Source organism: Lepidochelys kempii, chromosome 15 (assembly GCF_965140265.1).
Source record: "Lepidochelys kempii isolate rLepKem1 chromosome 15, rLepKem1.hap2, whole genome shotgun sequence".
Lineage (NCBI taxonomy): Eukaryota > Metazoa > Chordata > Testudines > Cheloniidae > Lepidochelys > Lepidochelys kempii.
In genome coordinates this window covers 27,880,026-27,905,669 of record NC_133270.1, presented here as the reverse complement: position 1 = coordinate 27,905,669, position 25,644 = coordinate 27,880,026, and the positions used below count along the sequence as shown (strand labels likewise).

At 44.1% G+C, this 25,644-nt stretch overlaps 1 protein-coding gene across 11 annotated transcripts in view; it reads left to right on the top strand.

The window, feature by feature from the left end:
* TMEM116 (transmembrane protein 116) overlaps window positions 1-25,644 on the top strand; it is a 59,416-nt gene that overhangs the window by 13,371 nt on the left and 20,401 nt on the right. For 5 of the 11 annotated variants that reach the window (XM_073312531.1, XM_073312524.1, XM_073312529.1 and 2 more), the window contains 8 exons: window positions 2,509-2,640; window positions 8,791-8,895; window positions 16,870-16,919; window positions 17,772-17,855; window positions 17,957-18,095; window positions 19,370-19,514; window positions 19,652-19,725; window positions 21,466-22,241. In XM_073312531.1, the coding sequence (XP_073168632.1) occupies window positions 2,509-2,640; window positions 8,791-8,895; window positions 16,870-16,919; window positions 17,772-17,855; window positions 17,957-18,095; window positions 19,370-19,514; window positions 19,652-19,725; window positions 21,466-21,651 (915 nt within the window). In that variant the 3' untranslated portion in view covers window positions 21,652-22,241. Of the gene's footprint in view, window positions 1-2,508; window positions 2,641-8,790; window positions 8,896-16,869; window positions 16,920-17,771; window positions 17,856-17,956; window positions 18,096-19,369; window positions 19,515-19,651; window positions 19,726-21,465; window positions 22,242-22,740; window positions 22,830-25,644 lie in introns of those variants that run through there. The other 6 variants (XM_073312534.1, XM_073312533.1, XM_073312526.1 and 3 more) reach the window with 4 other exon arrangements.

Genomic DNA, 25,644 nt, shown 5'->3' with positions numbered 1-25,644 from the left:
TTTTGTGATAAAGAAAAAACAGGGTGACTCAAAAATATAAACAGGGTCTAACCCTAGAGCACTTGTGGGTGCAGCACTGAAGACACAAGGATTTCTTATGCAAGCAGATGTGCTTCAAAGAGTGCCCAGTCTGAAGATATGTAGTAATGGCTACGCATTTTGTCCACCTAACCAGCAGTTCTAAACCATTACATTTCTTTACATTCCGTTCCCCCAGTTTATAAACAATTTGGCTTTTCTTCCTGAAAGAACTTTAACAACACCCTCGCCTATTCCTCCAACTTCCTTATATATGCCTATACCTAAATAACCCACTAGATAAACAGTTGGGTTTCACTATACTTGCGCAGACCTGGGTCAGCTGTTCACTCATTACAATTGGTCATCTACCTTCTTCCAGGGTTGTTAGTTTTTAATATACTCATAGTAACAACCATGCAGAGAAGTCTAGACTGCTGTATACCTACTGCTTGGTTCTGCATGGAGAAATAAGTACAAGTGTTTTTTAAAATGTTTTAAGAGGGATTAATAAATACAATGAACTAGCTGTAGCTATTTAGTTAGCAATAAAAGGTATCAGAGTAACAGCCGTGTTAGTCTGTATTCGCAAAAAGAAAAGGAGGACTTGTGGCACCTTAGAGACTAACCAATTTATTAGAGCATGAGCTTTCGTGAGCTACAGCTCACTTCATCGGATGCATATCGTGGAAACTGCAGCAGACTTTATATATACACAGAGAATATGAACCAATACCTCCTCCCACCCCACTGTCCTGCTGGTAATAGCTTATCTAAAGTGATCATCAGGTGGGCCATTTCCAGCACAAATCCAGGTTTTCTCACCCTCCACCCCCCCACACAAATTCACTCTCCTGCTGGTGATAGCCCATCCAAAGTGACAACTCTTTACACAATGTGCATGACAATCAAGTTGGGCTATTTCCTGCACAAATCCAGGTTTTCTCACATCCCCCCCACCCCCATACACACACAAACTCACTCTGGGTGGGGGGGATGTGAGAAAACCTGGATTTGTGCAGGAAATAGCCCAACTTGATTGTCATGCACATTGTGTAAAGAGTTGTCACTTTGGATGGGCTATCACCAGCAGGAGAGTGAATTTGTGTGCGGGGGTGGAGGGTGAGAAAACCTGGATTTGTGCTGGAAATGGCCCACCTGATGATCACTTTAGATAAGCTATTACCAGCAGGACAGTGGGGTGGGAGGAGGTATTGGTTCATATTCTCTGTGTATATATAAAGTCTGCTGCAGTTTCCACGATATGCATCTGATGAAGTGAGCTGTAGCTCACGAAAGCTTATGCTCTAATAAATTGGTTAGTCTCTAAGGTGCCACAAGTACTCCTTTTCTTTTTAATAAAAGGTATGATTCACTGATTTATTGGGGTGACAGGTAATGTACGGTGCTAATAAAAATAAAGATACTGAGATAGACGTTTGGTTTCTCTGACACTGTATAAAACAGAGGTGCTTAGAGTACTCCCTGAAGGAAAAATATGCCCTAGAAAGACCTTAAACAGAATCTACCCCACTCTCTATCTGTAACTACAGAGTAAGGACAAAACAACCTGCTGGCAGATTTTTTATTGTTGCTGAACTAACTAAATCTACAAGCCATTACTCTTCAACTCTCAGGAAAGAGAAAAGTTCAAGCAAATACTGTGATAGTGCACATTCCTTTTTAATTAAAGGACAATATCTGGTCAAATTCAGCCCACAATGTAGGTTCTATAAAATAAATAACGTTTCCCAGAGCTAAGACCTGTATAAATGTTTGCATGTTTTGTTTAGTTTTAAAAATGCCTACAGAAAAAAAGGCTAAATTTTTCACTCCTGGATGCTGAAAGTTAGGCACTGAAATCCACATTTCGGCACCTAGATAACTGGCCTGGTTTTCAGAGTGGCTGACCATCCACAGCTCCCACTGTCAATGAAAATGTGGTCATCATTTTTAAACAAGTAAATCTTTCCCTGCAGTGTTTACAACTCAAATGCAGTGGTCTTGTGCCAGTGCATGAGAACTTGAAATTGGCTAGAAACTGACCACAAGCTAACTAAAGTGATATTCCATTTTTCAAGCTGTGCTATGTAGCAGGGAAACAAACACACCCATAGACAGAAAAATGAAGGATTTTTCAAAATACTTCAGTCTTTGTCACCATGGATGTTACTAATAACACAGTGAAGGAAATCTGTTTTATTAAATCATAGGATTTTGAATCCTCAGAGCCAGATTTGGTGCAGCTCTCAGGTACTTGGGCAGTTGATAATGTGGCCCATGATCATTAAATCTTTGTGCTCTTGGTGTAAACATCTCCTGAGTGCACAAATCAATCCAGTTTCCTTGTGTAGGGATAGCAGCATTCTAAGGCTAGGCATGAAAGTATATCAGGAAAAGGAGGGTGAAAATTAAACCCTTGTTGTAGCTGACCATTGTGGGACTATGTACAATATTCACTAAGCCAAATTATCACTTCAACTTTTCTAGATGCGCCCTCTGTTCTACCTGAGCCTCTCTGACCTGTTTCTGGGGATGTGCTGGCTCATTGGGGCTCTTCTCTATACCACAGAGACCACAAATCAAGACGTTGTCTGCTATAACCTTCAAACAACTGGTCAGGTGAGTAACTCTGGGTTATCAGCTTGTGACGTCAGGTTGCTTTGCACAGAATTGTGTCATGAGCTGGTCTAGCAATTAGAGCACAGGACTGGGAGTTAGGCGGCCCTGGGCTCTGATCCTGGCTCTGACACTGACTTGCTGATTGATCTTAATAGGTAAGATCTCTGTATCTCATCTGTAAAATGAGGATAATTGTATAGACCTACCTCACCCAAAGGTAAAGTCTGTTAGAGACAGAGAGTAACTTGAGGGTTGCTATTGGGAGTGTTCAGTTATCTATGTTAAATGAGTTGGTCTCATCTGTTGAGCAGGTACCCACTGCTATCTCTGTGACTAATGTACTGTTGTATTTCCACACTCCTCTTTCCTGTAAAAGAACAAACAAACTCTGGTATTCTCCTTGGGCCCCGCCCTGTAAACCTTACTCCTATGAGTAGCCCCCATGGGATCTGCTCCTGTTACCCTTATACCAATAGTCTCCCAAGCAGTCCCGTTGGGTTACTCTGTCTGTGGGCTGTGGTGCTCATGGTAAGCTCAGCCTTCTGCCCTGAAGGTCAGCTGTGTGTCCTATTCTGTGCTGAATTCATGTGCAGGGACCTCAGTGAAGCGGAAGCATTTTCCTGGCAGTTCTTTTTGTCTCGTTGGGTTGCCGCTGCATCATTAGGGTTTCCTCCTGTCAGAGTCTATTTGTAGATGTCTGAAGCACACCAGGTAATGACTGCAGGGAGAGGAAATGGGTGAGGGGCTGCAAGTGGGACACAATGGCAGTAGCAAAGGCTCTGTGGAGAAACCCATTACCCTCCAATGGCTATGGGGATTTGGAATGGCTTGTGCTGAAAGGAAGGGAGAATATTTAGGAAGCCATTTGCATTTAGGACTTTGGGACTATTTAAAGCAGGCCAAATTAAAGATGAACTGTATTCTGGGCCGAAGGAGCTTAGCTGGGAAATACAGTGAAGCCTCTTAGTGCAACAAACCCTGCCTTTGCCTTCATGGCCAGGGAAGTCCCCAGATGCAGAGGAGCTGATGTGTTTCCACTCCATAGAGTGTGGGAGGGCAATGCAAAGATTTGGGTAGCTTATGTGTCAGAGACCCCATTCTATGGGAGTCACCAGCACACTGGATTTGGGGTTGGGAAAGGGGAAGGACTGGTTGATCTGTCACTTTATAGATCCAAGGCCATTCACCCAGTGGAGAGGGAGCATGCTGGTTGTGAAGGCCGCTGTGCTTGAGAGGCAGGAGTGGTGGTCATGAAATTGCTTCACTGCCTGGGATTGATAAATCCTTCCTCGCTGCCCCCTGAGAAGCTCCCAGTTCACAGCCTGGCTTGTGTCTGCGTTAAGCCAAAGAATTTCACATACAATAACTAAGTCTCACACTGGCCCAGGAATCTCTACACTGTGTGCAAATTATATCAGTAATTGATAGAAATTTACCCATCACTCCAATGTGGTGGAATATGGCAGCTGGTTCACAGCACACAGCAATGCATGGCCACAATGGTAAAGTGAGACGTAAAGAGTACTGCTATCCCATTGAAACTACAGGGGGAATTTAGGGAGGCAGCTTTTAATTACTTGAACTTCAGTTTGGCCAAGGCACAGCTATTACCACCATCACTCTTACAGGTAATGTCATGAGATCTCTGGTCACAAGCAGCCAGGAGCTCAGTTTTATGTCTAATTTGGAATATTGACTCAAGTAATTGGCTTTAAAAAAACAATCTACAAAGGCTGAAAACTCTAAAGCTACTGTTAAATCCTCCTGAGCGGTGTCCCTTAGAGTGAGGTCCCCCTCTAGGTGTGCACCCGAGAACAGGACAAGGCAATGTACTGAAGATCACACTGTAAGGAGCAGTGTTTCATTGGCCTGTGGGGTGGTAGAGAAAATTACCTAATAGGTTTTCTCTTCTTTAATTCCTATACTGCAGTCCAGACTTGAATCAGGTTTGTTCTGGTGTGTAGGCCACACATTTTCCATGGAGGCTACCAGGAAACCTCCCACCCCACTCTGTCAAGCCAAGCTGGGGGGAGCTGGAAATGGCTTTTTGCATGTTGTAGAGAGGGCAGGAAGGTAACTCAATGTACAGCATGTGAGAGCAATCACATTGCTTTGTATGTGGTTGTCGGGTTACTGTGGCATAGATTTGTGTTGGGTTTTTTTAAACATCAGTACACATGGGTAATTCCTATTACTCATGACCCCAAGTACTGTACTTAGGTAGCAGCTATTCCACTTCCAGCTTATCTCTGATCTCTCTAGCTCCTCTTATGCTGCTGTAAAAACAATGATATACATTCACCTTGAGCCTCCAGGTAAGGAACAAAAGGTTTGTATGTAATTTGGCCATTAGGAAAGGCATGGCAATGACCCCTTGACAATGAGGATATAGTCTACTTGGGGGTTATACAAGGAGAATGAGCTGGTGCAGAGAAGTGAATATATGAGAAGATTCACTAGGCATGTGGCTGCAGGGCGCTTGCAGGACAGGTGTCACTTCACAGGCACATATGCAAATTTGCCATTGGAATACTATCATGAGGCCATGGTTCTTATTGGTCAAACACGACTCAAAGAGGTCATGGGATTAGGTTGTCTTGGTACATACTTCTCTGGGGAGTGACAATGCCTCCCATTTGTCTGGTTCTATTTACTCTAGACTACTTTGAGAAAGGTTGGAATGCATGTTGGCCTGGCGTCAGAGCTCTGTATTGTATCACAGGAGATGTGGGTTTGGCAGTGACTTCAGAGACATCTCCCTTCTTGACCGAAGTGCAGTAAAGGAGACTGTGTGCTCGAGACAATGCTTTGTCACCACTGAATTCAGGGGATGGCACACTCTGCCTCCCAGGTTTGCAGCAAAGCCGCTTGGGGGCACCTGCAAGAGGCTGGAGGAAATGGAGCCTAAAAGGGTAGCTGGAAAATGAAGGAACTTGACGTTCCTTTGAAGCATAAAGTCTTGGTCACTGATGGAGGCAGGATGCTTGACTACACGGACCTGCAAGGTACAGCAAGTCCTGTGTCCCTATGAAAGAGAGCCATCAGCACCTGCCTTTGTCCCAACCTGAGAGATGGCAATAAGTGAGCTGCTGTTGAGATGTTTATGCTACCACTGCCAGCTGTTGAATGCAGTGAGTGTGAGTGAATCTATTACCCTGATCTTTTGTGGTTACACAAGCACATATAGCCAGTGAAGGGGGCTACAGGGGACTCACTAGCCCCCCATACTGTACCCAGGTAAGGACAAAGGCAATCCCTCTCTGATGGGAGGGTGCTTAGGTCTGGCAGATCCAACTTGCACTCTGGCAAGATCCTTTTTTGCTATTTACTCTAGGACAGAATTAAAACTACTTGAGTGCTTACCCTAGCAACCCCTGCCTCACGTGGGACTTGTGATAAGATACAGGGCGGGGAGGAGGCGGGGTGAGAGCTCTGGCACATATGAGACAGGTTGAGAAGCACCTCAGCAGGCTACACGTGAGCTGTAAACTAATGAAATGAATAAACCTCTCCCCCTCCCCACCTTCCCTGTGCTGGGCTCAAGAATCTCAGAGATGCTGCATTCCGTAGACGTGCAGCAAATAACAATGGCATTCCTTTTGTCAGAATGTTTCTTTGGGCACTAATATTTGTAGAATGCCACGAGGGGCTGGAGATGGGCACTAAAGCCAGACTGAGACAGCACACACTTCATCATATCAACCACTGAACAGTTGTCATATGGTAACATTTTCAGTCATGACCAACCTGTACTGGATTATTCATTTTTCAGTGGTGCTCATCGCTGTGAGGCCCTCAAATGTGTTTAGCCGCTCAACTCCCATAGATTTCAGTGGGAGATAGGTAGTTAAATGCCTTTGAGGTTTTAGGCCTGAGCTCCTCAAACATTAATAGTTTTCCCTCACAACATCCAGTGAGATAGAGAAGTATTATCCCTCATTATCCCTGTTTATGTTTTCAGACAAAGACTAACATCATAATTCTACTCTGCTTTACCAGTGGGGCTCATAGAATTTCTACTGCTTTCTTAAATGGAAGATAATACAAATCATAGTTCCTTTTCCCAAACGCAGGGCCAAGTTTACCCCAGCATAACTCCGCTGCGGTCAGTGGAGTTACGATTGGGGTCAATGGATAATTCACCAGAGATGAGTTTGGCCCATGCTTTTTGTTTTATTTCCTCTTCCTTGACAATTTCCTCCACTTCAGTCCCCAGCACTGAGCTGAACAAATGAAATTCAAAAGTAACTTATTTTCTCTTCTGCTGTCCCTTTCCGGTCATAACCCTTGATTTCCATGCTACAAAACAGAGAGGCTGACATGCTGTAATTACGCACTTCGTCTACAGTTTCCCCAATTAAATTCTAATGACCTAATAACATCTTCTGGTAGATTCCACTCTGTTTGGCTGGCACAATGGAAAATCGCAAAATGATTATAAGTAGCGACTGAAGAGGGATAAACAAAGGGCTCCTGGTTTCTCCTACGCTCCAGCTTTATTTCTGTATGCCAGGCTCTGATGGGGACCAGGGCCTTAGGCCTGCAGGATTATCCCCAATGCCAGAAGCTGAGGATAGGGAGCTAGGAGAGCAGGGCTGTTTTCCTGGTTCTACCAAAGACTCAATGAGAAGCCTTGGCTAAGTGTGTGTGCCTCAGCCCCCTCATCTGTGCGATGAGGGTGATAACAGTCACCTAGCTCTCGGGGGCTGGGAGGTAGGTAAGAAGTAAAATGGGTTACATTTGTAGAGTGCTTCCCGAGTTGAGAACTTCCAGAAAAAAAAATTTGTGGTTTGCCTAACACTAGCCGGTCACCCAGTCACTTGTCTGAGCCTGGTTGCCACTGGGGTGTCCTGGGTGGGCACTCATCCAGGCATTGCCATGTCACGGCAAACAGTGTAAACGAAATTTCTTTTCCCAGCTGCCCAGAACTTCCTCAAACAAATTCTTTTTGTGTTCAGATTCTCTATGCTTGCTCTCAGTCCAAAAGGTGATTCTCGGAGCGGGCGGGGCGGAAAACACCTCAGACCGAATAGCTCTAGATTTCTTATTACTCTCTCTCTCCCTCTCTTTTAATTTTTTATGAGGAAAAAACCCATCTCCTCTCATGTAATCTCAGCCATGTTCCCCACTGGCTTAGCGTTCTCCATTGCTGCTGTCTTCATTAAATGCGCTCTGGTTCGTTATTCCCACCAATTCAAGGGAAGCAGACAGTGTGGCCAGATCAGCACAATGGAAGCAAATGTAGTCAGAGTCTGTGCTGTCTCATGAGAGAGACATCTTTGGACTGTCTCGATTTTGGACTGCTGTGGGGGTCAGACTCGTCCTGACGTAACCGCTGGGGGCTGCTCTAATTTAAGGCCTATGAGCTGTGCCATGGTGCTGGATGCTATGGGCGTGCTCCCTTCTGATCCCAGCTCCATCCCCCACCATAGGCGCTGACTCCGTGGGTGCTCCGGGGCTGGAGCACCCATGGAAAAAATATAGTGGGTGTTCAGCACCCACCAGCAGCCCCCCGATCAGCTCGTTCCCATCCCTCCCAGCGCCTCCCACCCATCATGATCAGCTGTTCAGCTGCGTTCAGAAGGTGCTGGGAGGAGGGGGAGGAGGAGGGGCAGGGTCAGAAAGAGGGGGCGGGAAGAGGCAGGGTGAGAGCTTGGGGGAAGGGACGGAGTGGGTGGGAAGAGGCGAGGCTTGGGGAAGAGTGGGGGGTGGAGCAGCCCCTGGGAACTGAGGAAGTCGGTGCCTATGCCCCCAGCTTAGCCCCTTCGCTGGGGCCTGTGAAGGAGGCAGTGCTGGGTTGCCTACTTCAGCCCTATGCTGCTCCAGGAAACTCTGCCCCAGCCCTTTGTGGCTCCTTTACTGCCGCTGGAGCAGCATACAAGCTCAGGAGAAGGGCCAGAATCAGCCTCTTAATTTTTGGCCTGTCCTGATTGCTGTATCTAGCTCGCCAGTCATATCTACCATGCTCAGCACTCTGATAGCTGAGCACCTACTGAGCGCTTTAACACTCCCTCAGGGCTCTTTTTACAGCTTGTACAGCGTAGCTTTGTCAAGTGCTCTGGGTTCATAGGCGATGAAAGCAGCTAAGGTGCTACAGAAAGTGTGAATGATTACTGATGGAATAAAATAAGGCCTGTTTTTATTTTTCAGATATTTTATTTAGCCTCTTTTCTGTACACGGTCAACTACACCCGGCATCTGTACGTGGATTTAAAGGTGAAGTACAATCAGAACCTGTACAGCATTTCCCCCTTGGTGAGTGCCCCCTTGGCAGGTTTTCATATTATTTATTATATGTTAAGAACTAACATTTTGCTCGTTGCTGTACAAGCATAAATATAACGGCAATTCTCACCATAAGGAGCTTACAATCTACAGCTGATTCTGTGTGGGTTGGTGCCTGTGACCATGCAGAGCCATTGACGTCAACAGGGGCTACTCGTGGATCTGCTCTTGTGTTCTGATTGCGGGACTAGGCCTGAAAGTCCAAAACAGAGAAGACAGTAGGTCTCAGAAGGAAAGAATAACTGGGTGGGCCAGATCTCTTAAAGTCAATGGAACTACACTAGTGACACCAGCAGAGCATCTGGCCCTGTGTGGTTTATTATTGTCATTAACCCACTTCTGCTGGGCATTGCAGAAGAAACAAATCTTCAGGAGGAATTTGCAGGAAAGGGATGTGGCTTGACAGGCCAGACTTGTGGGGAGGCAATCCGGGCATGAGCAGCATGGAAAAGGGCTGAAAGATGGACCTTCATGTCTCTGTTTTTCAGTTTCCACGCCTCTAAAATGGGGATAATACTTACTGAGTATCTCACAGGAGTGTGGTAAAGCTCCATTCGTGAATGTCTGTGAAGTGCTTTAAGAGCATCAGGTGAGCAGTGCAGTGGAAGTGAGCTGGCATTTAAAGTACTATTCACACTTGGAGCAGGACAGATTAGCTCTGCGGAGAAGGGGTCCCTACCATCGTCATTCGCCTTTAAAAATGACTCTTCAAGACCAAGTGTAATCTTTGGGAGCAAAGGAACAAGGACACAGTCCTCAGAAAAACACACTTTGAGTACAAGCTAAACAAACACTTCACACACCCTGTGACCAAACTTGATCTTCTCAGAGCAGTTTCCTTGTTGTTCACACCTGACTAAACTCTGAGCAGCTTCTGTCTCTCCGAGAATTCCTCTTGATGTATTGCTGCAGAACAACAGGCTCTTGATACACTTATACGGTTCATCCCAATGAACACACTGGCTAAATTTCTGCATATCATTCCTCTTCCCAATCGAGAAATCACATAGACTTCACCCTGCACATCGTAGAGTTAAATTCCTCAGATGGCTCCCGTTCTGCATGTCTGTTGGGGAGCAGCAGACTTGACAGATGAAAATGCACTTTTGAGAACTTCCATTCTTAGATTTTGGATCAGCTCACGATGGCGATATTTTCCTTTCTTCACTAGTCCCTACACTCAGATCCAAATTTCTTTTCAGACTTTTTATTTCTAATAATGAGCCACCCAAACTCTGGGGTGTGTGAAACTTAGTTCTGAGTGTTGTGACTTGAGACCATCTCTAGTCCTTCTGTGCTTAGCTGTCACTTCTCTCTTTGTTTCAGATTTAGGGCTCAATCCACCTGGACAACTCTGGTCTCAATAATACTAATAAACCATCTTAACCTAAGGGCCTCTTTTGCCTAAAAACCCTAAGAGCTCCATCTTGTCCCTTCTTCCCTGCTTCTGGAAAAGAGGATTTGACATATCCAGGGCACAATCTGGACTGATGAACAGCTGTGTCACCTCAGCTCTCTAACCTGGAGTGCCTTTTACACTACTTTGCCGTGGTAGCTACCTCTCCTGGTCTGCTCACACAGCCTCCAGCATGTAAATTATTCCCAGTTATATTGTGAGTGCTGCACCCAACCACTCTTGATTTCCAGTGCAGAGCAATACAAGTGAACTCCCAATCCCAGGGTTTCCCCAGAAATGTACGCCTTGTACTGCCCAGCTCCCTCCTGGACATTATTCATAGAAAACGATATGCACAAATCTTGTCTTCCCAAATGGAGTTTCCCAAACACTTCAATTCAAACACACTGGGTTTAAATAAAACAATAAAACAAGTTTATTAACAGCAAAGAGAGAGATTTTAAGTGAATACAAGTAATGAAGCATAAAAGTCAGAATTGGGTACAGGAAAAATAAAAGTAAAATGCAACGAATGCCTAACTTAACAAATAAGAACAAATTCAAAGCAAAGTCTCCCTCAGCACAAATTTCCGCAGTCTACTGGCTGAACTTCTTTCAGTCAGGATCCCTCCCCCAGTCCAATGCGGCTTCCTTTGTTCTTCAGCTGTTGTGGATGCCATGGGCAGAAAGAACGGGAGACACCCTTTGGGGGGTTTTCCCTCCCTTCTTCTAGTCCTTTCCCTTCTTCAAGAAGCAACTCCAGCTGAGGTTCAGGAGACAAAAGTGTGCAGATGAGAACCCCATGCTGTTTGTTTGCTAAGACGTAGATTTTTTGCCCAAACCTTCTTTCCTGCCAAAGAATGGCCATTTAAGCAGGTGATGGCCCATTTGACCTTTTTACACCTAGCTTAGGCGTCCGCTTGTCCTTTGCCTCTGAGGAACTGGTGTGGCCGCTCCACAGATTTATTACCTGTCTTAGTAACACCATACAGTGAAATCCTATAACTTTACAAACAATGTGCCACACATATTTTATCAGGACAATAGTGGCCAGCAAGTTACGAGTTTTTCAGTGATACCTCACAAGGCATACTTGCAGAAAGATTATTATAATAGTGTGCAAGGGGCGAATACAGGCGAATACAGACAGTCACACCTCCCCGCAACAAAGCTGCAAGAGGGTTAGCCACTGGTGACCTGGAGGCAGCAACTCAGGGGCCTCTTTCCTGGACAGGGCATCTGCCACTATGTTTTCCTTAACCTTTACATGCACAGTTTCCGTATCAAATTCTTGGTGTATAAGGCTCCAGCACAGAAGCTTGGAATTTGAGCCTTTAGTTTTGTTTAACCAGACTAATGGTGAATGATCTGTAAGGACCCTGAACTTTCTGTTAAAAAAGATAGGGCCTTAATTGCTTGACTGCCCATGCTATGGCATAGCATTCCTTTTCTAAGACAGAATAATTCTGTTCAGTGGGTGTCAATTTTTCATTTAAGAAAGCAATTGGGTGCTTCTTGTTATTCTCCCCTGTTTGCATCAGCACAGCACGTAGGCCAATGCCTGATGCATATGCACATGGTTCAAACATTTTGTCAAAATCTGGACTAGCTAGAACAGACTTTTCAGACAAGCTTTTCTTTACCTTATCAAATCCTTCCTGGCATGCCTTCGTCCAAATGACCTTGTTGGGTTTAGTCTTTTCACATAGATCAGTGATTGTGGATACAAAGTCACTGAACCCACACACAAACCTTCAGTACTAGTTTACCAGACCTATGAAAGAGTGGCCCTGTTTCTTGGTAGAGGCACAGGCCAATTTACAATGGCTTCAACTTTTAAGGGATTGGGATGTTTGACTCCCTCTACCCAGTGTCCCAAATAAGGAACTCTGGCTGCTCCAATTTTACACATAGAGGCTTTTATGGGTAGGCCTGCCTCTTTGAGTTTTGACAGCACAATTTCCAAGTGTTTTTTGTGATCAACCCAAGGGTTGCTAAACACTATGGTGTCATCCACGTATGCCCCTTGCAAAGTTCTGTAAACCATTTAACACATGGTTGATCAGCCTCAAAAAGATGGTTCCAGCATTAATTGAACCAAATGGTAACTCTGTGAACTCAGAGTCTCCTATATCAAAGGAGCATTACAAGTATTTTTACCATAACACACTTTTTCTTTGGATTGCCTGTCATTGAGGTTAGTTTGAACAATAACCATCATATCTTTTAACTCCTTTCTGAGCCTTTGTACATATTCAGTTACTGTCTCTTCCTTTACCTCAATGCCTGCTTTCCAGGAGTCTCTGATCAGATCTAGGGGTCCCTCACCTTCCTTCCATATAGGAGATCAAATAGGGAGAACCCCTTTGATTCTTGAGGTACCTCCCTACAAGCAAACAGCAAAAATGGTAATAATTCATCCTAATTTTGAAGCCTTTTATTTGCATACATTCCTAGCATGGATTTTAGGATCCCATTGGTTTCTGGGTGATATGAGGCAGCTTTTAGTTGTTTCACCCCACATCATTTCCATAGCTCACTGAATAGCTGAGACATGAAATATGTCCCATGGTCAGATAAAATCTCTTTTGGGAAACCCACTCTGCTAAAGATAGTGAAAAGAGCTCTTGCTACAGATTCTGCCTCAATGTTAGACAGAGCTACTGCTTCAGGATATCTCGTGGCAAAATCCATGACCACCAAGATATATTTATTCCCTCTGCGAGTCCTGGAGTCTCCAGGAATTAAAGATTAATTTTTAATTAAATATTATGTCCTGTGATGAAATTTCCAGGAATTTGTCCAACCAAAGTTGGCAACCCTACATAGAACCCACAGTGTCCATTGCTACCCTCAGAAATGCCTCTTGTATAAAGGAAATTTCTGGGGTCCTGCAGGTCTTTAATTTTTTTGACATAATTCACAAGACAGGAGGTATTGTTTCATATTCTCTGTGTGTATATAAAGTCTGCTGCAGTTTCCACGGTATGCATCCGATGAAGTGAGCTGTAGCTCACGAAAGCTCATGCTCAAATAAATTGGTTAGTCTCTAAGGTGCCACAAGTACTCCTTTTCTTTTCACATCATTCTGTATTCCTGGCCAGAACAAATGTTTCTTTAACCTGTCATAGGTTCTCTGTGCCCCTAAATGACCAGAAAAAGGATAGTACCGTGCTAACAACATTAATTCCCCATGGTACTGGGTGGGCACAATCAACGGGGATACTACCCAGTACCCCTACAGTCACATCACCTTCTAAACCTTCCCATTCCACATGCACCTTAGCTAAAGGTACAGGAATCTTATGTCCACCCAGGGCCAGAAGCTCTACCTTTTGGTTATGTAACATGTCCATCTTTTGGAGCATGCTTTCCTTGACCAGAGCAATCTGTGCACCAGCGTCTCTCCACCCTATGCACTCTGTGTTATTCACTCTGGAATCCTTGATAAATTCCATATCTATCCCCTCTGGGTCAGCCCTCACAAAACTCATTGTATAACCTGGGAGTGTCTCTGGCACTCCTGTGTTAAGAACAGCTGCATTAACATGGGCTGGATGAGGCTTAGTGTATTTTAGCTCAGGGCACTGATTTCTCAGGTGCTCAGTGGAGTTACACTGGAAACACCTTTTTGGACCCTCCCACTTCACAGGAGTTTTGTGATGGGGATTTGCAGGAGGGGAACAATTCTGGGGGGAGTGGGAGGGAGGGAGGGAGGCTGAGAGCATAGGCCCCCGACCACCTTCCTTCTTCCCAGGGGTGAAACCAGATCCCCCTTTACACTGGGTTTGTGCCCCTCCTTCTGTGACTTGTGCTCACTGGATATCTGGGTTCATACAAATGCATCAGCCACATTAGCCATTTCTAATACAGATTGTAAAGGTTTATCCCACAGGCTATTCCTTATATCTTCATCACATATACTTAAGAAATGTTCTTGAGCAAAGAGATCAGCTAATTGGCCATAATCCTTTTCCCTTTACCCATTTTCTCATTAGGTCACACATCTTATACGCATATTCACTATGACTCATGCCAGTACTCTTCTTAACATTTCTAAAATTTGACCTATACACTTCAGGAGTAATTTGAAATCTTTGTAAAACAGCTTTCTTAAATTCAGACTATTTCGAACTTGCTGAATTGGCATTTCATTAAATACATTTAAAGCTTTACCAGACAGTTTTGCAATCGGTGTGGGGACTTTCTTGTTCTCAGGAATATTATGAACCTCACATAGCGTTTCAAAAGCAGTGAGATAACCTGGGGATCTCTTTTGCCTTCAGACCCCAACAGCTCCATCTTGTCCCTCTTTCCCTGCCTACATGCTTCGGGAAAAGACAGACTCAGGGGATGTGACATTCCCAGGGCACAATCTGGACTGATGAACAGCTGAGTCACCTCAACTCTCTAACCTGGGGTGCCTTGTACACTGCTAGTGTAGACAAAGCCATAGGAACACCATACAGTGAAATCTTATAACTTTACATACAGTGTTGCCACCCATATTTTATCAGGATGTTATAGACCAGTGAGTTATGAGTTTTCCAATGACAGCTCACAAGGCATACTTGCACAAAGATTATTATAACAGTGTGCAAGGGGTGAATACAGGGACACAGACTGTCACAGGGGAAGAGGAAGGAGTGATACCAGTTAAATTCCTGATCTTAGAGGGGAAAGCACGCGGTGTGCAAATGTATTCATGGCTACGTGCCTCCATTTTCCCAGCTATAAAATGGGAACGATGATCCATGACTGCAGCACAGGATTGTGTTGTATTTTTGTAGAGTGGGATAATTCTGCCCTTTCCTAAAGGCAAATTGGTGCCAGCACCCACAATACATTTCCCGGCGAGCAGAGTCTCCAACAGTCAGAATTGTTTGTGCTTCCCTTCAGAGCTTCATTACACTTCTGCAGGACTGTGCTAAATTATGCTGCACAAAATAAATAAGCTACATGCAAAGATCTCATCAAGAGTCTGTTACTTTTCCAGTTTGCTTCTGGAAACTGGAATCCTCTAGCTTTGGAGGAGCAGCCATTCAATCAATTGGTGGAAGAAGCAGCTGCACAACCCCCCAGGTTAATTTCCATGACATCATGCATTCCTCAGTTTGACTCAATAAAAAGTTCTTTGCCATGAGCCCACACTGGGAAAATACCTCCACATCTTGTAAGCGTGGCCAAAGAAAGGTGTGACCTAGTGATCTGATCACAGTTCTGAGAGCCAGGAGTGGCTCATTTCAAATATTTACCTACTTCTGATATGGTCTGATATAGAGATTAATGGATGTTTAAAGCATTTTGATCTTATAAAGTTCTCTAAGTCTTATTATTTATAACTCCCTTTTGTTTTGGGCAAGTACCCAGTCATGGGAATAGAGGGGAATTTGGTTCAGAGGATGTTGAGTATTAAAAACTGACTCATTCTCCAAAGGAGGAAAATGTTAGTCCACATACAATGAGCAGCTCTAATTTGTTTCCTGGCCCTTTTCATGGATTTTCACACTAATATTTATTACAGCATCTGGTAAACATATGCCCATAGCTGTCTCTGGAACACCAGAGTCTCATATGCACACAGTCTTCCCAAGGAAGAGAGCATCAAGACTAAACATGCATCCATGTGTCTTGTCCTTTCCTTGATGTGACATGATAAACTGGCACGTGAGGGATAAATCTTCAGCTGGCAGGAAAGTCACATGTTGGTAAGTCGGTGAAAGTTGGTCAAGCAAAATTCCCATTGATTTCACTGGGGGCGTGATTTAGTCCAGGGAATGAGTATTCGATGGTGTGGCTTACATGCCAGCAGGAAGAAGGCCTGGGCCTGTAGCAGGAGAAAACAACTAAGGCAGGAGATGGATGAAGCTTTAAAATAAAGCATCCCTCAGCTCTATCGTACACGCACCTGATTGTGGTTTTTCCTGATGCAATCCATTTCTCCCCTTCAGTTTACAATTGATGCCTACTTACAATGTTATAATTGATGCCCATTTATGCATGTGTAATTTAACCCATTATTTATGTCACTGACCTCAGAATTGGCCCATTTTCTCTGTAACATTTTTCAGAGCAGTCAGAGTTCTCTGACAGCCACACAGTCATGTACCCCTCCTCGGGTGGCTTTCCTGGAGGAAAATGCTTACGTGGGAATCATTCCTGGAGAGGAGTGCAGGAGTTGCTGTTAGGGACTAGTGCTCTCATCAAGCCAAAATGTTGACCTTTGAATTTACACTAATAATCTGGGTACTTTCCCTCCAGTGATCCCTCGGAACTAGGGTTGCCAACCCTCCAGGATTGTCCTGGAGTCTCCAAGAATTACAGATTAATCTTTAATTAAAGATTATGTCATGTGATGAAACCTCCAGGAATATGTCCAAACAAAATTGGCAACCTTACTCAAGACTGGCATTGTATCCCTACTGAGAATTGGTGCCCTGAGCTATTCATAATTCCTGCTTTGATGAGCCTGGCTGAAATGTAACTAAATGATGGTTGCACTGAAATATAAGGAATGATCATTTAACTGAGCTTTTTCATCTGTACAGGTTTTAGATCATGCAAATCGCATTGGCCGAATAGCAACAATTTTGTCCAGGTAGGCTGTAGTTCTCTCTGACAGTGTTAGATGTTTACAGTAAACTCGAGTGTTTTAGACCCAAACTATTCTTTATTGAGAAACAAATCTTATTCAAACTTGACTGTGTATGCTGTAATTTGGTAATCACGGTATTCTGGGCTGACAAAACTCAAAAGGTCCAGATCCTCAGCTGTAAATTGTTTGATCTCCATTCAAGTTAGCTATAATGACTCAGACTGCAAAGAGCCAACTTTTACGTGCACGTGAGAGAGTGTGTGCGTGTGTGTGTGTATATATATACACTCACGCACGCACGTCTTCCCTCCAGTGCATGGAATCAGGACTTTGCTCACCTGTGTGTCATTGGCCTCATGCTGCCAACAGCTAATAGTGATTCCCCTTTCAGAGGATCAAGGTAATATTTTCACTGTCACCATGAAGTTCAAGTGGCCATGATGTGTGACATGGTGACAGCCACTAAACTTTGGGTGGCCACGAATTTGTTACTGTTGTCCCTTACCTATCTAACAAGGATTAATTAATGGTTCTAAAGTTCTTTGAGGACATAAACGTTATTGATACTAACAGTAATATGTTGAGATGATAATGTCCTTTTGAGGTGATCAATAATAGAATCTGAAAATACATTGAGACAAATTCTGCTCTCAGCTAACCAGGTACAATTCCTCCCGTTACCCGGGGCCCTTTCTGTATGCCACACACAAGCTGTAGGCTAGAACACTTGAGTGCTAGAAAAGTACAGTTTCAGGCTGTTCCATAAAAAGCAAAACGACCTCTCAATAGCGACAGAAGAGAGGGTGAGTACAGGAAGGCAGTTGTAACTGAGCTATTGTCATTTTCTCCTGTCAGCTTGATCCCTTTCCTATTAATGGTTCCTGTGCTTTGTCTGGGCAACAGCAATGATTGCTACCAGAACTTCAGCCAGAAACACGGGTAAGCTGCAACCCCCACCTCTGAGAGCATCCTACTTCCTCTGAGGCTGATGAAAGGAGTCACCAAAAGTAAACACGCAGGCTTCCCCTTTCTAACTGCAGGTGTCTCCTGATGCACACAGAAACGGCCATGCTCACTGGCCAACTGCAAACCCGTGGTGGCTCTGTTTGTTCTGTGATATATTTCTATGGCATTGGAGTCTTCCTGGTCTCCTTCCTGATCAGCTTCATAGCCATTATGGTAAGAAATATTGTCCTTGTCCATCAAACAGTGAGTTGCAAGGATGATAGTGACTGACATTTATACCGAGCCTCCCATTCAGATGATCCCTAAGCTGCTTTAAAATCACTGATGGACCATATCAGCAGTCCCTAGATTCACCCCCTTGAATAGAGGAATCTGGGCACTGCCACTTTTCCTCTCTGTGCCTCAGTTTCTCCATCTATAAAATGGGATAGTGATACTGACCTCCTTTGTAAAGTGCTTTGAGATCTGCTGATGAAAAGCTCTATATAAGAACTAGTCGTTGTTTTTATTATTTTGGGCCAGGCCTTTGCTTGAACAGGTCAGAATTATAAAGGCATTTTCTTTTCCTTTCTCCTATTCTCCTCTGAGGCTGGGTAGTATTGCTTCCCTCTGTTGGTAGTTATAAACAGAGGTTGGTTTTTGTGTGTGATGTGCCTAGATGCCAAGGTGAGAGGCAGAATATAAATTATTAAAATAAATGAATGTTTTATTTAGTTTGTGTGTGACTGTCCCTTTCCCACTGAATATCTGTAGAAGTTCCATCCAAAAAACATAGCCCTTTGTGGGCACAGGAATTATTCCACCCACCTCTGAAATGCCCCTTCCTCTGTGGTGGAAGGCAGCAACTATTTAACAGCACACAACAACATTATACAACAGTATAAAGCAGGAAGTGAAGAAGAATATTGAATCCATCTGAAAATACAGGCAGAATGTCTGATTTAAAATTGGGTCAGGATACCAGAGTTAACACATGTCCCAGAGGATATTTAATGACCGCAAGTGGTCAGGACTTCAATCTTGCATCTCATACAAAAGAGGGATAATTTGTTTTAAAACATGTTAAGGGTGATTCATTGTTTCCTGGAGTCCAGTTATATTATCTGCTGCTACACTAGCTAGAATACAAATCGTAATTGGAATCAACTCTCATGCATTAAAACATAAATCAACCACAACTTCTCTCATAGATGAGTTATGACATTAATTGTCCATTATACTTTCTTCAGAAGTGTGTTACTGGCCACTGCTGAAGGCAGGATACCAGACTAAATGGACCCTTGCTTTGATCTAGTACTGCAGTGTCTGTTTTCCAGATATTTCTTAGAGCAAATAAGTACCACATGAAGAACAACCAATTAACAGTATACTAGTGCTTTGAGGCACCAGATGAATACTTCTTAAATCAGCCGGTACATGAGACACAATGAATCGTACAGTTGCATTTAAGTAATCATGTATATTAAGAAATGCATTTTATTTTCTAGGTTCTTCTCATCCAAGCCCGAGCTTTGTACAAAAGGTTCATAAACTCAACAGGATTCCTGGGTGATCAACAGTGGGCAATGATAAAGATAGTGGAACAACAAGTGGTTTTCTACCCTATCGCTTTCTTCTGTTGTTGGGGCCCAGGTTAGTAGAGAGCTAGGTTACTTCTGCCGGGTTCTAAACCTCATGTTCTGGCCACTAGGCAGAGAGAGAGAGATAGTAATAGTGACTGGAAAGAATGAAGGCTAAAGCATTATCATTTTATCAATCCCTTTTCACAGCCGTGCTCCTCGGAATAGTGAAGTTGACTGTTTCAGTGAACAGCAGAATCTACATGGCTCTTTATATTCTACAGGTAAAACCCTTGAGGGTGAAATCTCTTAGAACTTGTCTTCTCTCCTTTGTCAGTCATGTGAGCTTTTGGTTGGTTCTGTACTCCAACAGGAAATGTACAGTCTGATTCCACCCACACAGACAGGGGCCAGATGAGCTTGTGTCTGATTTATGGATGGAATTGAGGAAGGCTCTTTGTAGTTGTCCTTATGTTTGTTTTTTACATGCTTTTTAAGGTTGCAAGAACCAAAATAAGTAAGAGCTAGTCTCCTCACACTATTAGGGCTTCTAGGTGCTGGAAACACTGTGAGAAGATCAGATCTTATGTTGTTCTGGTCCATAAATGGAGTCCTAAGGCATTAAAAATCCTGGTGAAATAGGTCAAATGCAGACTCTGAGATAACTTTATTTGGGTTGAATACTGCTGTTTGGGTTTCTACAGAACCTGAATGCATAACCTTGGTTTGTGACACTGTTAACCAGGAGTTTTCTTGGAAGGCCATTTCCTGATGCCACTGAAGCTGCAGTTAGCATAGGGCACTAAAAAATTCCAAAATTCATCTATCACACTGGGATGCAGACAGATCAAAAACTCAAAGAAAAATGGAGGCAGTTTTATGAACAGACAAACATGCAAACTGTTGAATCTCTTAGGGCCAGATATTAATTATCTTACATTTCTGTAGTGCTTTTCTTCCCCTTAGGATTCCCCAAAGCACTTTGCAAACTTCACTCTGATACACAAACTATACCCAGGGATCATTTCCCCTCCCACTGAATGGCAGCTTCCCCTGAGGTAGAACCCAGCAGCTGTTTTCTAGCCCAGAACATCACCACCCTGCAGTTGAGGCCAGGAAGACCTGAAGAATCCTGTCTCCAACTGAAAGTGCAGAGAAAATGGAGGGAGACCAAATAATTACCCTGACATTTGGCTAGTTTACATCACAGTTAACAATCATCCTTTTGTGAAAAGAACCAGTGGGAGTTTTATAACCGTGAGTGGTCAGGGCCTCGGTTTGGCATCTCACTCAAAAGATAGCAACTCCAGCAGCACAGCATTCCCCTCGCACCACCTGGGGTCAATACTGTCTCAGAGGGAGGAGAGCCATCTACTGAATCATAAATATCAGTTCCTGCAGCAGCCTATGGTTTCCTCATCTAAGCACCGAACAAGCTCGATTCCACTGAGTTTGGTGAGTGCTCTAAGTGGAACAGCTACAGGCAGATTTTGAAACTGGCCTCGACCATGGCACCCATAAACTCCAGGGTGGTTGCAAACAAGCATCTGCTATGGAATGGAGCTTCTAACTACCTATTTGTGCCCACACAGGTTGTGGGCACAGTCTTTGGCGGCACTTTGAAAACAGGACAGGTGGGAGGATCCTGCACGGATTCCAAAAGGTCCATGTCCATGTGCTGAAGCACACTTAAAGCTTGAGCTGAAGCCCGCTGAAGTCAGTGGGAGTTTTCCCACTGACTTCAGCGGGCTTTGGATCAGGAGCTCTATGATTAAGCCCTGATGGGGCTCTTCAGATTCATTCCAATTTCAAGGAAATACTGCTTTTCCTTGGAAATGCATCCTTATCATGGTTAACTGAATCCAGTAACAGAACTGCAGCTCTGAGTCCAGTACAGACCCTGGCCCAATGGGCATGGTGAAACCTAGGGATTAGAAATTAACCACACCTGATGTGCAGGAAGCTGCGTAGGGCAGGGGTATATCCGATGTAAAGAGAGATTTACGCTCTGGGTTCTCTCCTAGGCTCTAACAGCAGCTTCCCAGGGGCTCCTAAATTGCATCGTTTATGGGTGGACCCAGCACATGTTCCGCTGCATGAAACGCAAAGCTTGCCGTGACATCGACACACAGACACCTCTCTTACGGTCCCAGAAGAAGCACTATGCCAGCACCCAGGCAGCAGCTGTAGCTACATCCACAGTGTTGTGACAATTCTCTGCTCAGCAAGAAAGGAATGGGCAGCATGTTGCCCTGCAACCCTAGCCCGGTCATGTCTATGAGACATCAGCCAGACCTATTCTGCTGATTTTCTTGTTCTGAACTGTTTTGTCAGTAACACATGCAGAGTTAAGGCTGGAAAAGCCTGAGCACATCTAGCTGGAGATTAGCTGTTTTCACTGAAGATCATTATTTATTTTATAGTTTTTTATGAATTTGTAATGCATTATTTTACCTTTGTAAGCCATTTAGTGCAGTCTTTTCCTTATGAAAACATCTCCAGGATTTGCTGGGAATTGTATATGAGAGATCCTTTACAGCTCCTTAAAGACCTTTCTCATAAGGGTAGATGACCAGGGGATGTTTTTCTTACCTCAGTGATTATCAGATATTTGTAATTACAATTGAACAATAAAGCCAAGATGACTATTTATAAATCATGCTCTTCTACCTCCATGCAAAAATGCAAACAAGTCCAACACTGGTAGCTAAAAGTCACACTTTCAGGTTAAAAATCACTGGTCAGTTTCATCCCTGTGCCCTGTAAACCCATTGAAGTTAGATCATGTTTTTATAAACTATATATCTTTACTTTAAATGAACACAGAAATTACTCTGAAAACGGAATTTAATTTTCATCATTGATGCTGTTTGTTTACATTTTGTGCTTCACTCGGCTTTGAGAATGAACAAACTAAATTGTTTAATTTCTGCTCCAAAGACCAAATCATGCTCAGCTGACAGTATGTAAATGAGTAGCCCTATTTAAGTCAATAGGGCTCTTCACATGAGTAAGGTGAGCAGGATTTGGTCCTTTTGTAATAGTGATATGTAGCACTTCTACAGAGCATCATGTCTTCAAAGCATTTTACACATTAGCTAATTATCCCCAAAACACCCCATGAGCAGGGCTGCTGGAACAATTTGTATAGTGGGGGTGCTGGGAGCCATTGACTCAAACTGTAAACCCTGTGTATGATGGAAATCACTTCAAGCCTGGGGGTGCTACTGCACCCCCCCAGCACTCCTAGTTCCTGCACCTATGCCTGTGAGGTAAGTTCTATTATCTCCATTTTACAGATGGTGACCTGAGGACAAGTATGTTTAGGGGATGGGGACTGGGTAGAGACACTTCCCTCCAGGGAAAACTAGCATGGACAATTGTGGCGGTGAGTATTGTGGCTGTGAGTGATTGGCTATCAAATGCCCAACTCCTAGCGCATTAGACAAATGCCACGCTGGAACAGGAACAGACTATTGGCCACAGACGTCTCAAGCCTCATTGGCTGGGGCAAGTGCCATCGCTAGAAACCAAGGCCAAGAGGTTGGCTACAGACCACCTGGGAGACTCTGGACAAATGAGCAGACAGCATAGGGCTGGAAAGCAGGATTGCATGCAGCTGGAGCGGATTTTGGTTTTGGAGAGAGAAATCAAGATCTGCCATGGCCATTACAGAGAGGGAGCAATGTAGACTGCACAGCCTGGAGCCAACAGGACAGCTGAGACCAGTTGGCAGGACCCCACCATTCTGAGTGTACAGCGGACCCCAGCTCCAGAGTGCCAGGCAGGTAGGACTGACTGAAGGGGGGCATGGATCAGCTCAAAACAGAGAGCAAGTGCTTATCTAGGAGGGCTGTATGATATATGCTGTACCAAGGGGAAAAGGACCTTGTGTAACCCCTGATGGAGATCCTTCCCTGGGGTTAACTCCTGGCACTATCTGAGCTAGATACAATGATTGTTCTGTTGTTAAGTGGAGTACTTGGTCCAGAGGTCTAACAGTCCTCTAGGAAAAAGGGTTGGTACTTGTGCAGAGGTACGTGGCTGGGGACCCAGGACCACCTTCCCCAACTATGGGAACTTCCCTTCTGACAGTACTATTGCTCCCATTTTATAGATGGTGAAACTGAGTCACAGAGACATTTAAGGGATTTGCATTAATACAAAACTCCAGTGTTGAGGCTTAGAATGCTACAGGGAACATTTTAAAAAAATCCATTGAAATATTTTGTTTAGATTAGATATCTTAAATCTGTTTATTCGCAGAGCCTTTATATTAGTTCTGACAGTGTGCATGTAGAGGTGGGAACAAGCTTCATTAGTTATGGATCAGTCCTGCAGGGAGCACAGACTTTGAACCAAAGGGAGAAAGAAACGTAAGACTAAGTTAAACAGGTCACAGTAGGAGTTTCACAGAAACCTTTCCACCAAAACGCTAGTTGAGTTGAGGCTACCTTCTGCCAAGGTGCTCACAACTAAGAGTAATGGGAGCAGATTATGGCACAAACAGAACATGTCCAGGGCTGATACTGCTCCATAGTAGCTGCTCTGTCTCTCATAAACCAAGATCAAACCTGTACTTTCAATCCTGATGACTTTATTAAGGAAAATGAGAGAGAAAGAACACATGTAAGCTCCATCACAAACTAAGTACTCTCAGCCTGGAGATGCAGGCTAGAGAGACTCAGTAAACAAACCTGCCACATCTCCTTACAATGACATAGCAGCAGATGCCATGGGAATGAAAGCCGATTTCTCTGTTTTCATTAGCAGTGAGGTTAAGTAGATCTGGGTAGCTACAAGGGGCAAACCTCCAAAATCACGCATGCCCCTGGCCTATGTTGTCTCTTGCAGTTGTATCCCATGTCTTGTCTCACTAAGTTCTATAACAAATACATTGATGGTTCCTGGTGCCTGGTTCCTCTGATGACTGTAATGTGATCATTCATTATACAGCCCAGGGGTGCATATGGTGCTGTATACACAGATAAGTTAGCCCCTGCTTTCAGAAGCTCCTAATCTAGAAGCTAAATTCTTAGGTTCCCACTGAGATGGTGGGAATTCTGTTCCATGGGAGTTTTTCCCAAGTAAGGACCTCAGGATTTGGCCCCTGGTTACCTAGGATGTAGATTCTCAGAAAACTATGAGCCAGGCTCAATTCTGTATGCGGTATTCATCGCTGGAGTCAGGCCAGTTGTTAGTAGGACATGAACGACCGTCAATGCCACTGCTGACAGGTCTTCACACTCCCCCAGATGCCATCATTGGCACAGTCTGTCCTTCTCAGCATCTGTGCTCGGGTCTGGAGCTGGACGTCTGACTCATTTTCAACCACAGGAGAAAAGCCATCATCGAACTGCACCATTTCAGACCAAGAAACTCCAAACCTTCCTGCATGTAGTAATGCTAACCACTGGATTGCTGGCATTTGCCACGTTACCATCCTACTAAATATTTACCAGGAGGTGCATTAAAATTGTGGATACAAACTATCAGGAATCAATAAATACACATATAAGGCTAACATTTTATCCCTAATTCATACTATCCCTTAAGAGGAAGAAAAGACTTTTGAGAACTGTAATTTTTTGTAGCAAATCCAAAGTTAACTATGACTTCACTGTTATCCATATGCTGGACTTCACAGCAACAGTGGGATATGTAGCTAGGTTCTCACACTGTCCTATCACTGTTACCTTAGCACCTCTTTTTCCTACACATTCCACTTCCACAGTCACAGGCCCCTTCTATTTGGGCTAAAGGAGAATCACCCTTCACTGTCAGCAATATAGCACCAATGACACACAGGTGAGCAGTTCTGATTCTATCTAGCACAGGGCAGTGTAGCACAAACACACACACACACATTATGTCATTGCTGTGTTATTTATATAGCATCAGGAGTTTTTACACTCAGAACACTGTACAAACTAACAAATGTATCCTCATAACATCCTGAAAGGCAGGAAAGTCTAGTCTCCACTTTATAGATGTGGAAACCGAGGCACAGAGTAGCTAAGAGACGTGTCCAAGGCAATGTCGCAAGTCAGTGTCAGGATTAGAGCACAGGCACTCTTGGCTCCAGGTCTGTGCTCTATGCACTAGACCGCAGCAGCTCCAATGGTTAGGCTAGGGGGGGAAGGTTTCTGACGACTTTAGCTACGTGGTAGTTATCTGGCACTGGCAATTCCTAAAGATGCAAA